Source organism: Lynx rufus, unplaced genomic scaffold (assembly GCF_022079265.1).
Source record: "Lynx rufus isolate CCGP_SWC_20201006 ecotype Redwood Valley unplaced genomic scaffold, mLynRuf1.p SCAF_4, whole genome shotgun sequence".
Taxonomy (NCBI): domain Eukaryota; kingdom Metazoa; phylum Chordata; class Mammalia; order Carnivora; family Felidae; genus Lynx; species Lynx rufus.
The window spans coordinates 105,663,839-105,680,262 of record NW_025814856.1 but is presented as its reverse complement, the minus strand read 5'-3'; the positions used below and the strand labels follow the sequence as shown (position 1 = coordinate 105,680,262).

Here is a 16,424-nt window from a genome sequence, read left to right as displayed (position 1 = left end):
ATTGTTGGTGTTTCTGTTGAGAACAGATTAAGTTAAAACGAAACACATTTAAGAGAGTGTTCAAATGCTTTTCAATGGCAAGTAAACAACTCTGCTGTTCGTGTTTTTTTACATTTGATCATAAATACGGCTTCCGACATAAAGTAATTCAGAAGCCACCGCTTAAAAATAAATTATACACACTGATGCTTTGTGTAAATACACACTAAGAATAGCATGCCACGAGATGTAGCATTTGACTCCTTGGATGCCGATGAATTTCAATGCCTGTTATTTGTCATGCTGAAGCCTGTCGGGTGATGATTCTTTTCATTGGTGTATCCTTCCAAACATATTTCATCGCACCATGTGCACAGGAGTTCTCTGGGCGGGCGTGTTCGATCTGGGTGCCCCCTCTCCCCTTTGCTCCTTCCTTTCTCGCCCTGGCGCTCTCGCCGCCTCCTGCCTCCAGCCCCCACCACCCCCCTCGCTCCTTTTCGGCTCACGCCCCCCTCCCCTCTCTCCAGCTGGCGGAGGGGGTTGCGCTGCCTCCCAGACCTCGAGGACCTGCTCAGTCAGCTGGGGCCCCCTGCGGCCGGCTGCCTCCCTCGCCGCTAGGACCTGCCACTCTGCGCGGAATGGCAGCCGCAGCAGCATCCCCGCCAGCGGCAGCGGAGGCTGCAGCCACGGCCACCGCGGACGCTATTGTTCCCCGGTGTTAAACGCGCTTTCGCTCCTTTTCATCTGAAACGAACAATAGCAGGGAAGAGCTTTGCTTTCTGTAGTCCTTGGGAAGACAGAGTGAGGGCGCAGAAAAATTCCCTGCCGACCGCGTTCCGGATCCGGACCCTGGAGCGGCTGCGGGCGGCATGGGGCTGCAAGCGAGGCGCTCCGCGTCCCGGAGCCCAGGCACCGCGGGCCCGCGCCCCGGTGTCCTGCCGCTGCTGCCGCCGCCGCTGCTGCTGCTGCTGCTGCTCTGCCCGGGCGCCTGCGGGGCTGCGGCTCCCGGCCAGGCTGAGGCGTCCACTCCGTATCTGTGGAAGACTGGTAAGTGGCACAGAGTTCTCCCTTCTTCTCCTCTCCACCTCTGGGTCCGTATTACAAAGCTGCTGGGCTTCAGGAGGGACCCCGGTGCATCTTGAGAGCCCCGGTGTAGCGGGATCCTAAGGTGAAAAGTACGAGTACTAGGAAGCAAATTGGGTCATGCCCGATGCTATTAGGAAAGAACAACCTAGCAACTAAGAGGCATGAGAGAGCCACGGGAATCGTGTTTCTCTCGCAGCTCTGTAGTTAATGAGGACACCCAACACGGTGCTTTCATAATGAAGTGCGTTCTTAACCTCTGGGCTTTCATTCTACCGAGAGTTCCTCAACTATATTTCTGGCAAAGAAGAGGCAAGCAGCTCACACCCGGTCTTCATTCTGTCTTCAGGCACTTTGCTCAGTGCCATGAAACGTGTGGGTATAGAGTTGAATTTGTTAAGTATAGCTTTGTGAAATGTGGGACACGTGGAAACAAGCCAGATGAGGGCAGTCCTAACAGCCAAAGGCAGATGGGGCTCCAGTGAGCTCAGGGAGAGGGTGCAAAGATCAATTCTTAATGAGTGAATGCCGTGATTTTTCAAGTGTGCAGTCGTAAGGATGTTTAGGTTTAAACTTTTCCTGCCTTGAGAATTCTTCTGCTTTGTTTTCAACCAACTAACAAAAGCAGCAACTAATTGTGCCTCGGAAGCTCCAGGCAAAGTGCTGACTTGAGGTCCTGGTGGGACAGTGACAAGCAGGAAAACAATACCAAGTGAGGAATTAACTCCCTTTTCTCCAGTGTCTTTTTTTCTCCTCTAAAGGACGCTGAGAATTCTTTAGCAGACCTGAAAACTTGGCATGTGTATAGAAATGAAGTAGGAAACATTATTCCTGTTGCTTAGGGGTAGGGGTAAATTAAGAGTTCCTTGGCAATGCCTAAACGTTAAGAGAAGCATGCAGTAGAAGGGAGGGAAAAGATGTATTTGTCATGGGATTGCAAACAAGTTACACAGACTGGGTCTCTTTCCTGGCGGCAACTATCTGTAGCCCCCAGCTGCAAAGAGAGGCTAGTCTACTCTACAATTACACCAATATTCTGAAATTTTAAAGAAGTTGCATCTCTCCGGCAACTTGGGGAGAAGATTGAACAGAAATTTATTTCAAGCCAAAGTACCTAATTTGCTTCAGAATGTTGCAAGAAATAGCACACACACTTTTAGGAAAGCCATTTGGATGTCATTGTTAGCCACTCTTGTTGCCATTTGGAGTTTAAATATTAGTTGTTGACTAGTGGATGCAGATGAAATCATATTAATTTATTTCACATTCAAACAAAGAGTTGAAGATCTTCTCTACTTTAGCTAAAGCCATGGTTTTACTTTTCTGAAGCTTGGTCATAACAAATAACAATAATCAAACTATAATTTACCATTAAATGGTATTATTTGGAGGTTTGGGAAGAACTTCTCCAGTAGGTAAGTACTAGACAAAATCGTACTTGCCTGCTTGAAATTTGTGCTGTTAAAGTAAGAAAACCCAAGCAGTAATTCAGATAGAATTAGAATCTAGGCAACATTCACTGTGCAGCATCTGAGGTGCCAATATATGTCAACATAAATGTCATGGTGGGAACACAAACCAATAAACCATTTAAAATAGTGGAAACCTCTCAGGAGCAAGGATATGGAGACCTTGGTTCTACTGCCAGTGCCAGCTCTCGCTAGCTAGAGGAATGTTGGCAGGTTCATTTAACTTTTGACCCCTCGTTTTCTCAGCTGCATATAAATGCAGTGATACCTTCTTCTGACTATTCATAGTGTTACGAAGAGCAAATGAGTGAGTTATGAGAAAGTAATCTATAAATTTCAACGTGATATGCATGTGAAAATATAAGCTAGTACGATGAGGGTGATAATGTCATCTCTTTTATGGTGGTCCTTGGTTTGGTGGGGGAAAAAAGTGAAGTAAACTGGAGAGGAAAATTTTTCTTCTTCATTTTTTTTTCAAGAGGGAAAGGAGGCTTTGCTATTATCTCTAAAGAAATTGAGAGTTGTTATCAGATGAATTAGGAAATATTTAAAGGAGTGGGATACACTGTAAACGAAAATGTAGAGATGAAAGAATTGTGTTTGTCGATGAAAATAGGAAGAGAATTGGGAGAGAAAATGAGGTGAGGTGAGACTGTCCAGGATGTCTGTTCCAGTTTCTTGGTCTTGGTACAGCAACTAATAGGGAGTTAAATTATTGGTCACATCACTGAATTACAGGGATGTAGTAAAAGGTCCACTGGTTGAGCAGCTGGGACAGGAACTCTTAACACTGTGTTTATCACTAACAAGCTGTAGAGCATTGGCACAGTCATTTAATGACTTTGGTTCTTGGTTTCTGAGTTTGTAATATTCATTGATTAGAAAAAATGATATGTAAGGGCCTTTTTGTGCCTTAACATGCTTCATATGTATGTATGTATATGCACATACATACACCATAAACGCATCTATGTATATATACCCATAGTTTATTAAGTGTGTATATATATGATACATATACATAATAAATAGGTTTATAATACATGATGTATGATGTATAATGTATAATGTAGGAAAGTCTAAGGTATATATTATATGAAAGTTTTATTAAGTCAACTCACAACAAAGAGTTATCGAGGACTCAGTTATGTGAAGTCACTGAGGTAGAGGCTGACTAGAATATTGGCATCCCTTCCCTCAAGAAATTCATAATTGAACAATACTGTAAATACACAACAGCACAAGGCGTGCCATAGTCATGAACAAAGCTGTGAAAACAGGGAAGTTGTGTAGCTGATAAAGGGGGCTGTAGAAAGTTTTAAGGAGGAGTTAATATTGATTGGGGTTTTGGAAGATGAGAACTGGATTGTTTACTCTGGGAGGAGTGGAAGTCTATTTCAAGCAGAGCAAAGAAAGAAAATAAAAGTAAAAGCATGCCAACATTCTTAGGTCTTGAAAGCACTGCAACTCAAGTGTAGGATGTTTGGTGGGAATGAATGGAGGAATGCCAATTTGATGAATTCGGGCAGGTTGTAAGAAAACCTTCAAACTTTGGTAAAAGATGTTGGAGTTTTAAGCTAAAAGCAAGTGGAAGCTATTGGAAGCTTTATGCAGAGGATTGACATATTCTTTTCCCAGAATGGAGAGAGATAAGTGAAGAGGCTGGGAGGTCAATAAGGAGAGGGCCTGAGAGGCAAAGGGGCCCCAAACTAGGACCATAGAAGTGAAGAGGAGAGGAGGGCTAGAGATCACACTGCAGAAGTGTTACCTCAGCTTTAGATTGCAGGGAATGCTGTGCCAAGGAGAGGAGGAATTCATTCCATCAAGATTGCCATCATATCTGCACCTAGTTCCTTGAGGTATGAAAGAAGGATAGAGGATATGAAAGAAGAAAGAGCCAATTTCCTGGGGTTAGAGAAGAAGAATATCAGTTTACTTTCAATATAGCAAACTTGAGGAGTAATCCATTCAAATGAATGTATCTGATGGGAAAACTAGTGACTAGATGGGAAGTTTAGGAGAAAGGCTGAGAGCATAGACTTGGAACTCAATAAATGTATAATATTTCAAAGCATGGTAGTTGGAGGGATGATTAAAAGAAAAGAAATACTTAAAAGAGGGGCCAGGGCACTTTACAGGGAATATTGATATTGAAAGGGCCATTGTTGAGGAGAGACGTGTGGAAGGGTGAAAGACATTGTGGTCACAGGAGGCCCAAGGAAAATGGCAATAGGTGCTAAATGGAAGAAGATGTTTTATGAAGGGGATGATGGCAAAAAGTATAAGACATTTCTGGAAGGCTGGAAAAGAATTATGAAATATTTCAGAAATGATTGAATAAAAGGGGAAATTTGTAAGATAATTCTCAGTGTTTTGGGAACGGATGTTTTAACTGGAGTAGTAGAGTTAGAAACTTATTTGAATAATAAACAAGATAATGAAAAAGGTATGATATTGATGAAGTCAAATAACCAAGGGATGTTGACATCACTACACTTGTTTTTTAATAGTGAAAACCTCAGAATATGATACTAAAAATATTAAAATACAAAATTAAACATTTTAACAGTTTTGTGTCAGATTTATTTGAGAGGTAACGTATTTGTGTGAATAATTAAAAAACATTTCATAAACACAGATAAAGCGCTTTATTATTGGAAGATAAATAATTACTGATATTAGTTTTTCACTCTTCAATATTCTAGAACATGGAATTTTTCAGTAGTAATTATGACCAATAATATTTACCTGGCATTTCTCAATTAAGAACATGAATATGTTGCGTAAGATATCATTGACTTCACATGAATAGGACAGAAAACAGTGAACACCTGCAACTTTTATCAACTTCTGTCACAGGTATATTTTCAGAAAGGTCTTAATGAAGTAATTGTATTTCTTGTTTTTAACTGATGTATAGTTGATATACCATGTTACATTGGTTTCAGGTGCACAGTATAGTGATTGGAACAGGTTTGTACATTAGGCTATGCACACCGTAAGTGTAGCAACCATCTGTACCATACAACCCCATTAAGATACCACCAACTGTATTTCCTATGCTGTACCTTGTATTCCTGTGATTTATTCATTCCACAAGTGGAAGCCTGTATCTCCCACTCTCCTTCCCCCATTTTATCCTTTCACTCAGCCCCCTGTCCTCTGGCAACCTTTGGTTTGTTCTCTGTACTTATGGATCTGTTTCTGCTTTCTAAGTTTTGTCTATTCATTTGTTTTGTTATTTAGATTTCGAATAGAAGTAAAATCATATGGTATCTGTCATTTTCTGTCTGATTTTATTTAGTATGTTACCGTCTAGGTCCATCTGTGTTTTGACAAATGGCAGGATCTCATCCTTTTTTGTGACTGAGTAATAGTCTATTGTGTGTGCTGTGCTGTATGTGGGTGTGTGGGTGTGTGTGTGTATGCCTTCTTTATTCATAGACACTTGGTGGCTTCCATACTTGGGATATTGTAGATAATGCTTCATTAATATAGGGTCCATATATCTTTTGAATTGATGTTTTCATTTCCTTTCTTCTGGGCATTTACCCAGTAGTGGAATTGCTGGATCATATGGGAGTTCTATTTTTAATTTTTTGAAGAATCTTCATACTGCTTTCCACAGTGGCTATACCAATTTACATTTCCACCAACAGTGCGTGAGGGCTCCTTTTTTCCCCCACATTCTCACCAACGCTCATTAATTATTTCTTGCGTTTTTGATTTTAACTATTCTGACAGGTATAAAATCATATCTTATTGTAGTTTTGCTTACATTTCCTTGATGATTAGTAATTTTGAACATCTTTTCTTGTGTCTGTTTACCATCTTGGCATGTCTTCTTTGGAAAAATATTTATTCAGGTGCTCTGCCCGTTTTAATCAAGATTTTTTTTTTCTGGTGTTGAGTTATGCAAGTTCGTTATATATTTTGGATATTAACTTCTTATCAGATCTATCATTTGCAGATATCTTTTCCCATTCAGTAAGTTGGCTTTTCATTTTATCGATGATTTCCTTCACTCTGCAAAAGATTTTAATTTTGTTATAGTCCCAAATTGAGTTAATTTTTATATTAATGAAATTACACTGGAATCCAAGAAAAAGGTACACACTAACCATTGTTGAGAATTCAGGGGATTAAGGTATTTATCAGTGTGAGTTTTCTCTCAAGGAAATCACTTCTCACGTTAAACACTTTTGAACTAAGTTGATCCAGTGCAAGGCAATACTGTTAACAACAATCACTGTGTCCTTTACGCTGTTAATTGTGTGTAAAATAATTCCTTACTTTTTCAATATAAAATAAAAATAAGGATTATTCTTTTCTTTCATGTACTTGTCCGAATATAAACTATTCTGTAATGCATATGGAAAAATATTAATCCTAATTCTACCATTCATTAAATAACAAAGGAGGGAGGGATGTCATTCCAGGTAGTAGTAACATGAGGGTGGCATTATCCTAATAAAAGTGTTTTGCACTTCAGCTGTGCTTAATTTGGAATGTGGCATAGTTTGCTCATTAAATGCAAGACGGAGGTAGAGTGGACAGTGTGGGCGTAAAAGTCAATTAATACAGAGTAACATGGATCACAATGCTATATTTTATCTATGTTGTTAAATTATTTCATCTCCAATATGGCTAAATAATATGTATTACACAGAGGTTTTCTGAATTTTAATTAAATACGGTAGCATATGTAATATATTAGTGGAGTGTTTGATATATGTTAGAACTTCAGTGAATGGCATTTTTTATTATTTTTATTATTCTAATATCTAATACAGTGACTACTTAATTTTATGACCTGGAACAAGTCCAGTAATGTGCATTAGCTTTCTTGAAATCACTTGTTTGGTAAATGCACTAGAAGTTACAAATTGATACAGTGCGAGATACTCCATCAGATTATAAGAAAGGCAGCATTGTGGGGATGGAAAGAACACGGGCTTTGGGATCAGACAAACCACTATTTAAATCTGCCTCTACCTTACTGGTCAAGTTAGTTAAACTCTCTGATTTTGTTTTCTCACCTTAGCATAGTGACAGAAATTCTGAAGTGAGAGGCCATTTGCAAAGTTTTGACAGGTAGTAAATGGAAAGTGCCTAGCACAGTGCCCTAAATGTGATAGATGTTCAAAAAATGGTTTCTTCCATTCTTGATTTTTGTTCCCCCCAAAATGACATCACAAGCAGGAATTTTACAGATTCAACACATTCATCAGTCTTTTCCGGACAAGTGGCACCGTGAAAAACCAAACAAATCAAGGAAGACAGGTGGTTTTATTATAGGCTCATCTTTTTTTATTGCTTAGACACTTAGATGTAGACAGTGTGGAGCACAGACCATAAAAATATTTTGAACAGCAAATTCAGGGTGAATTATATAAATAGAAATTTTTATACCTCATTTTGTGCTGTGTTTCAAGGGCTTTCTCAAGAATCTGAAATGTTAGATTCTTGAAAGTGGTCTTGTGACCACTGCTTTCCAAATTAATTGTTTTCACAGCATTGTTTTTATGTATTCGTTAATTATGCTTACTAGATGATCATTTAAATTCTTTTGAAAAATTAAGTTTCTTTCTTTTGTGAGAGAAAGAGAGTGAACACAGCAGGGGACGGGCAGAGAGAAGGAGAGACAGAATCCAGGTCAGCCTCCACACCATCAGTGCAGACCCGATCTGGGGCTTGAACTCAAGAAGTGTAAGATCATGGCTTGAGCGGAGATTAAGAGACGTTTAACCCACCACGACAGCAAGGTGCCCCTAACTACATTTTTAAAAACGAAAGTTTCTATCTTGTTTCCCTTTTCCTACCCTTCTTAGCGTATGTAACCCTGTTCAAAATTCATTAAGAGGTTATTGATTGCATCAAAAAGTGAAATGCTCAGGTGGTTTTGTGAAACTTTAATATCTTAATGGACTGCGGTAACTCAGGTCCCTCATTATGCAAATTATAGATGGCTACCTGGTTTGCAAAATAATAGAAGCCCCGATCAGGACTGAGATTGAGTGCTATAGAGCAACACAAACCCACATTCTTTCCTGCCTGTTACTGCAACCTAGAAAAACTGGTCTGATGGTGGTGGGATGAGATGCTGACATTCAAGGGGAGAGTGAAAGCCTCTGGTGAATATATAGAATAGGCTCTCTCGGAATTAAGTGGTCCTTAATGAAAGAAACCTTAGGGAAGTGGCATCAGGAAAATCTATTTTTTCTATCACAAGAACATCACAGAGTGTGAGTTAGAGGTGCCGATGAGTCATAAGGTAGAGATTTTTTTTTCTATTTGTCATCCGCACTTCATACTTGACACTTTAGAGTGCACTAAAATGATGAAAAATAAAGGAATTTGCATTGAATTCTCAGGTATCTGAGCAATAAGAAAAACAGTGTTTAGAGGAAGTGATATAACAATTAAACACATGTTTAGGAAAGAGTGGAGGAAAACAAGGTAGTGGTGAAAACAGGGATACTAACAAGTAATCCATCTACTGCTTCGGATAACCTGGCCTAACCAATAGGATGTCCTTTCATCTTCCAGAAGTACTGTTGAGCTAATTGATATTTTGCATAGTTTGCCATGTGAAGTTGTAATCTCTAGGGTATTACTTTCAGAGTTATGCCATGAGAAAATAAATAAGGAGATGTAGGGAAAAGGCACAAATGTGCTTCAGGACCATGTATTTGGGTAATGTTGAAGGGGGGACTCTACGTCTGAGGAGCCATCAGAGATCATCCACATAGAATTTAGTGAGCCGTCTCCACAAATCCGGGAGAAGCTTTGCATGGCTCTAAAGACTTGGGGAGAAAATGAGACATTGCAAGAGAGCAACACACCAAGGAGAGCAAGGTGGAAACAGGCAAATCTGCCTTCTTTTACAAACTATTTTTAATAGGCTTTATTCTCTGAGCAGTTGTAGGTTTACAAAAAACTAAGCAGAAAGTACAGAGTTCTCACATACCCCCTCATTCTTCTCCCATTTCTCCCTATTATCGACATCTTGCATCAGTGTGGTACATGTGTACCATTGATGAACCAGTATTGTTAGGTTATTACTTAAAATCCATAGTTTATAGTGGGGTCAGTCACTCGGATACATTCTGTGCTTTTAGACAAATAGATAATGACATGTATCTAGTAATACATGTATCCACTGTTAGAGCATTATACAGAGTAGTTTCGTTGCCATAAAAATCCTCTGTGCTTCACCTACTCATGTCTCAATCCATCCCTTATCTTTCCAAATCTCTGGTAACCACTGATCCTTTGATCTTCTTATGTCTCCATACATGTGCTTTTCTTGGAATATCATATAGTTGGAACCGTAAAGTATGTGACCTTTTCTTTCACTTTGCAATAATGCATTAAGTTTCTTCTATATCTTTTCATGGCTTGATATCTCATTTCTTTTCATCACTGAGTAATATTCTGCTCTATGGACATAGCACAGTTTGTTTATTTACATATTGAAGGACCTCTTGGTCACTTCCAAGTTTTGGCATTATGAATAAAGCTGCTGTAAACATCTGTGTGTAGGTTTTTGTGTGGATATGTATTTATCTCCGTTATGTGGAGACCAAGGAGCACAATTGGTGGGTCATATGGTAAGGAGCACCTTTAATTTTGTAAGCAGCTGTCTTTCAAAGTGGCTGTACCATTTGCATTCCCATCAGCAGTGCATGAGGGTTCCTGTTGCTCCACATCCTGGCCAGTGTTGGCAGTATTTTGAATTTAGCTGTTTTAATGTGGGTAGTTGTATGTCGTTGTTTTAATTTTCTATTCTTTGATGTTACATAATGTTGAGCGTACTCTTTTCATCTGCTTGTCATCTGTATGGCTTCTCTGATGAGGGATCTGCAGTCTTTCCAGCATATGAAGAGTAGCAGGAACAGGTGGAACCCTCAGGTGACTTAGTTCAAAGTTTTCGCCTAGCCTGAGCTGCGCATGCTTCCTTTCTTGTTGCTCTGATGACTCATACTAACAAGTATTTTATAAAGAGAAAATAAACATGGAAGTTAAGTAAATAAACACCAAATGGAGATGGGCCTACACTTTGTCTTTTGTTCCACCTTGAGGGGAACACCTTGGGAGAGAATTTGGAAGTGATAAACAGTATCTTGAAGTGGAAGAAAAGGGTTGATATATGAAAGGTTAAATGGAACCCGTAAGCTTGTGAGATTTCCTTTTTTTTTTAAATGGGTTTTTCACTGTTTTTTTTTTTTAAATGTTTATTTACTTATTTTGGGAGAGAGAGAGTGTGTGTGAGAGAAAGAGCAGGAGAGGAGCAGAGAGGGAAAGAGAGAGAATCCCACACTGGTTCTGAGCTGTCAGCGCAGAGCCCGACGCGAGGCTCAATCCCATGAACTGTGAGATCATGACCTGAGCGGAAATCCAGAGTCAGACACTTAACCCACTGAACCATCCAGGCACCCCAAGCTTGTGAGATTTTCAAGTGCACTGTGCACATGCTGGGTCTCTAGCTGACTGTTCTGGTTAATTACATAGTTGCCTATCTATTTTTCCTTGTTCTGGATGGAGGCTGGCAAAAAGTTGATGTGCAGTATCCCCCTGAGCTTCTGGGAAACCGTGAAATCCTTGTTCTGAACCCCTGGTAAGTTGAGATGTCAAGGCATCCAGCTGCTTAGCTTGCTCCCACAAACCTTTCCACAGACACAGAATGGGGAGCATCTCCAGAATGAGGCTCAGAAGTGATCATGTGTGCCCAAATACAGTACACTACACAGGTAGTTAACTTAGAACTATATAGAGAGCTTGCTGGGCAGTTAATTTTCCCAAACGTATCATTCATAGGCATTGATTGGGCAGTAGGAATAATTAAACTCATGCTATATGGCGAAGGCAGGACTTAACAAATTGTGCCATGCTGTCTGGAAAAAAAAGTTATCCCTTGGGTTGTAATAGCAGTAGCGATACAGCACATACTGAGTATTGTAGATGGCATCAGAACACAAATATTGCCTATTTGGGTTGCACTATTAAAAGATGATTTTTGTTTTCTCTCTCAAAATGAGCATAACTGTAAGTGTCAGAGGAGTCTATCCCCTGTATTCACTTACCTCCCCTTGACAGTGAAAGAGGTTAGTTGCAAAGAATTTAAGCCATAGCTTGAAATGAAAGAAGTACTGATTGCTGAGTAGTAAAATACATGTTTATGTGCATTTTTGTGTGTAATAAATGAAATGTTCAAGAATCAGCTTTTGAGACATAGGAACCTTGGCTTGATTTTGTACTTTATTAAGCATATGAACTTAATCTCTGTGTCTCATTCCTCAGCCACGCCCTAGGTATGATACTAGTATCTCCTTCTACAGATTGTTGCAGTGATATCTTGAGACAAAACCGTAGAGCACTTAGATGGTGCCTGGCTCATGTCTGTACTCAGTAAATCCTTCACTTGTTGTGATGCTGGCGTGAACTAAAATGCCTTCTCACAGAGCTAGAGTTTGTTTCTGGATCTGAGTCTCTTTTATTCTTCATTTTGATCCTCCTTCGATCTGCATGTGCATTTCAAGTTTCCCTCCATCTGGCATTATTTTGCTTTTACCTGCTGTCAGGGCCACGATAGTTGCAAAGCCCTCAGCTTTGCTAGTAGCAGAGCTGTTCAAAGTATGGCTTTAGAACACAGAGACATTACGCCTCAGTCTATTACTTTTCCCTGTGATTGTGCACATTTTTGCCATGGAGGAAATGCTGGAGGTGGGACTCTTTCGGCGGGACTGTGCATTCCAAAATTCCTTTGTGTGAAAGATTATTTCTGGCAAGACCTTTCTGCTCTGTGATGCTGTGAGTGAAAGGGTGTAGGAAATGTACAGTGAATGCTGATGTATACTCTAAGTCCTCTTTTCTCTCCTAAAGTACATACCCCCGTATCTATGTATGAATGTATGCATGTCATGTGTCTGCTCTGTATATGTATATGCATGTCATATATATCGATACCCTACTTATTTACCTCAAGATTTCAAAGTCCTCTGATAGAAACTGTTTCTATCAGGTGTTGACCTGTTACATGCCCATTACAACCTGTTTTATCTGTATATTCTCTAAAGTTAATGTGTAATTTGTGGGCTTTTGATAGAATTACAATACTAAACGAATACATCATTACAGGCATACTCATGCAAATATATGCACACATACCTAGATGCATAAATACATGCAAGTGCAAATAGTACAGTCGTTTATGGCTTTTACTACACAGGACTTCATGATTTATTTGGCTTTATGGAAGTTATTATACCACCTCGAATGTTATAGTGATTTTAAAGCACTGATGTTTGAAATTGTGCACAATTATGAATATTTTCACTAAAATATTAATTATTCAGAAAGTTATATTAACATTTTATTTTAAAAAATTTTATTCCGAACTTTATGCTCATTAAGAGCTTGCTCTAATAAAAGATCTTAATATACCTTCCACTCACTTAAAGCTTTTATCTTAAGATCCTTTTATGTCTCACCATCTTCCTGTGTTTGCCACTTTGGTGCCTAAAAAAGGTCTTCAATCTGCAGTGCCTGCACAGATTTCCAAGAAGTACTTTTCCTTTCTTTTCTTTTTTTTTTAAATGTTTGAGAGATAGAGCGCAACTGGGGGAGGGGAAGAGAGAGAGGGAAACAATCCGAAGGAGGCTCCAGGCTCTGAGCTGTGCACAGAGCCTGATGTGGGGCTCGAACCCACGAACCCTGAGATCATGACCTAAGCTGAAGTCGGACGTTTGAGCCACCCATGCACCCCAGAAGTACGTTTCTTCTAATAGCAGCTGCCTGTCACCTTATCCATGAACATCATTAATATAAAATATTAGTTGTAAGTTGTTTACATTGATTATGGTATCATTAAGTCAGTACTGATAACAGACCCAGGTAGAATATTATATGTTAACTTTTTATTTATTTTTTTATATATGTGGGTTCTGTGTATTAAATGTGATTTCAAGTTGTGATATTTTCAACTTAAGATGTGTAAGATGGTTTTTTTGGGCCATAACCCCATCATAAATATAGAAAGATCTGTATATATGTGTTTGTGCGTACTTTATGCACACTTATATAAACTATGCGTTTTATGTATAACGTGCATTTTTTTCCTGGGGGAAATATAATTCATTCAGAGCCGCTATGTTACACAACTTCAGGGACTACAGTCACAGAATTAGGTGACCTTTTTCTTCATGTTTGTGTCAATCAGTTCATTTAAGTAAAACTAGCAAGCACATAGTGACTTTTTTTTTTTTTTTACACCGAACTTGGTGCTGGAGAGCAAATGTGAATGACACATGGAACCGCCACTCCTGAAGCTTCCTGTCACATGTAAATAAGTGATTCTTGTCTAGGAAATTTACTACAAAAATGGAAACATAAATATATGTGGAACAGAGAAAGGGAATATTATCTTGAAGGAGACAGGGAAGGGAAGATGTCATAAAACACAAGTTTGAAAAATACACAGCTTGCCAGAAGGACAAATGGCTAGGTAGAGTGGAGCTCTTGTGAAGAAATTAAATGGAATGTGTGTTCAGGGACAGTAAGAGGTTCTGAGGCATAAAAAATCAGCAATGAGTTGGGAAAGGAAGAAGGGTGAGTATGTGTGTGGAGACCTGGTAGGACCATGCTGAGTGGAACACAGTAAGGAGCCAGGCTTTTGTTTGACTTACAGAATCTAGGACCCCAAATCTCTTTAGTTTGATAAAACATTGCCAAGAATGAAATAGTGTAATTGCAAATGTTAAGTGATATGTGAATTTATAAATTCTAGAAGATTGTTAATTGTGTAAATGAACTATAATTCTTGCAAACTTTCTATGAGAAACTGTCTTTAATATGTTTTCACTCTTATGTGGATCCTGAGAAACTTAACAGAAACCCATGGGGGAGGGGAAGGAAAAAAAAAAAAAAGAGGTTAGAGTGGGAGAGAGCCAAAGCATAAGAGACTCTTAAAAACTGAGACCAAACTGAGGGTTGATGAGGGGTGGGGGGCAGGGGAGGGTGGGGGATGGGTATTGAGGAGGGCACCTTTTGGGATGAGCACTAGGTGTTGTATGGAAACCAATTTGACAATAAATTTCATATAAAAAAAAGAAACTGTCTTTAGATAAAGATAATTAAAGATAGTCATTTCAAAGGTAGAATATCTCTTCCGGTTTATGCGTAAGGGTGATTGGGTATTTTAGTTTCCTGTGTGGTTTTGATTAGACCAATGTGAAAATAAACCTTAAATCTATAAATCTATGTATTATTTCTCTGGCCGGGTCAGTGACTGAGAACATAAATGAGTGAACTGGGCCAGGCGTGGTGAGGAGGTGGGTGTGCTCACTCTTCTCTGTGTGGACTTGGCTAATGGAACAAGCAGCACCACCCCCTTACCCTATGGTGGGTCTACCATTTACCAGCATTTAGAGATGGGGTTCATTTGTTTAAAAAATACCATAAGGGACAACTCTGTTGACCACATACAATACCTAATAAGTCACAGTTGGATTACGGGACCCTAGTTTACACGTTTTGCCTCTGGCAATCGTATGAGGTCTTCAAAAGTCTGAGTTTTCAATGCAGGGGTGGAAAAGATATTAAAAAGGGACTCTTTCGAGTTACAGAGAATGACCATGTGAGAATATACGGAATGCCAAAATGTAATTGAAGTGTCTGGAGTCCTGTTTCCGGCCAACATCACGATTTCCCTGCAGCTCCCTACACGCTCTGCTTCGTTAGCTTTCATTAGTTAGTGAGCCCTGTGGAAGGAGAGAAGCTAACAGGAAGAAGGCCTCTGCTGTCCCGGGCTGGTGCATGTAATCACAGAAATGCGGCAAAGATCATAGGTTCAGTAGCTCTATAAAACAGCTTCTTCTGACAGTTTGCAGTGGTGACTACACATCTCTAACGGGAGAGTCATCAAAGTGGATTTGGATTTATGGAATCAAATAATTCATAGGGAAAGCTTTGCTGCTAAGATACATTTCTCTCTGTGTCTCTCACTGTAAGATTTAATGTAATTTCTTCAGTTCCCTTGGCTTGTTTTATAAGAGAACTGGCTTTGAACTGCTTCGGCTGTGAATATTCCACAAGAAGAGAATAAATATTAGCGGTCAAGGTGTTCTTTCAGACTTGGTTGATCAAGCACTACAGCACCATGGACATCATGAGGTCTCAAATGATGATGAAGGTTTTCTGAGCTTTCAAGAACATTCTTCTCTAAGTAATTTTCTATCTTGAAAGTATGATCCAGAAGCTAAATTAATTTGATGTAATAAAATATGTGGAAATTAGAGGAGTGATTTCTTGTACTATATTATTATATGTAAGATGAATCTTCTTTGTTGGCAATATGCTGAATATTGGAATTGCTATCATAAAGCTGGTTTTTAAACAACTTTATCAGATATAAGAGTTGTGAATCTGTCATCACAGTCAATTTTAGAATATTTTCATTGCCCCCCAAAAAGCGTGAACCCTTAAATTCTCCATTCTGTCCTATCAGGCCCAATCCTAGGCAGGTACTAATCTACTTACTGTGTCTATAGATTTGCCTGTTCCGAACATGTCTTACAAATGGAATTAAACCTTGTTTGGTTTTTTGTTACTGGTTCATTTTACTTAGCATGTTTTCAGAGTTCATCTGTGTGGTATTGTGTGTCAGTATTTTATTTCCTTTTATTGCTAAATAATATTCCATTGTGTGGATACACCACGTTTTATTCGTTCGTCGGTTGACAGATATTTGGGCTGTTTCTACTTTGGGGCTGTAATGTAGACTGCTGCTGTGAACAGTCATGTACAAGTTTTTGTGTGGACATAAATTTTCATTTCTCCTGAATATACACTTAGCAGTGGGATTGCTGGGTCTTATGGTAACTTTATATTTTA

General features: G+C 39.2%; 1 protein-coding gene across 1 annotated transcript in view; it reads left to right on the top strand.

Annotated features, from left to right (window-relative positions):
* Window positions 1-848: 848 nt before the first annotated feature.
* Window positions 849-16,424, top strand: part of THSD7A (thrombospondin type 1 domain containing 7A) — a 434,259-nt gene continuing 418,683 nt past the window's right edge. The window contains exon 1 of the mRNA XM_047097264.1: window positions 849-1,026. Coding sequence (XP_046953220.1) covers window positions 849-1,026 — 178 coding nt within the window. The remainder of the gene's footprint in view (window positions 1,027-16,424) is intronic.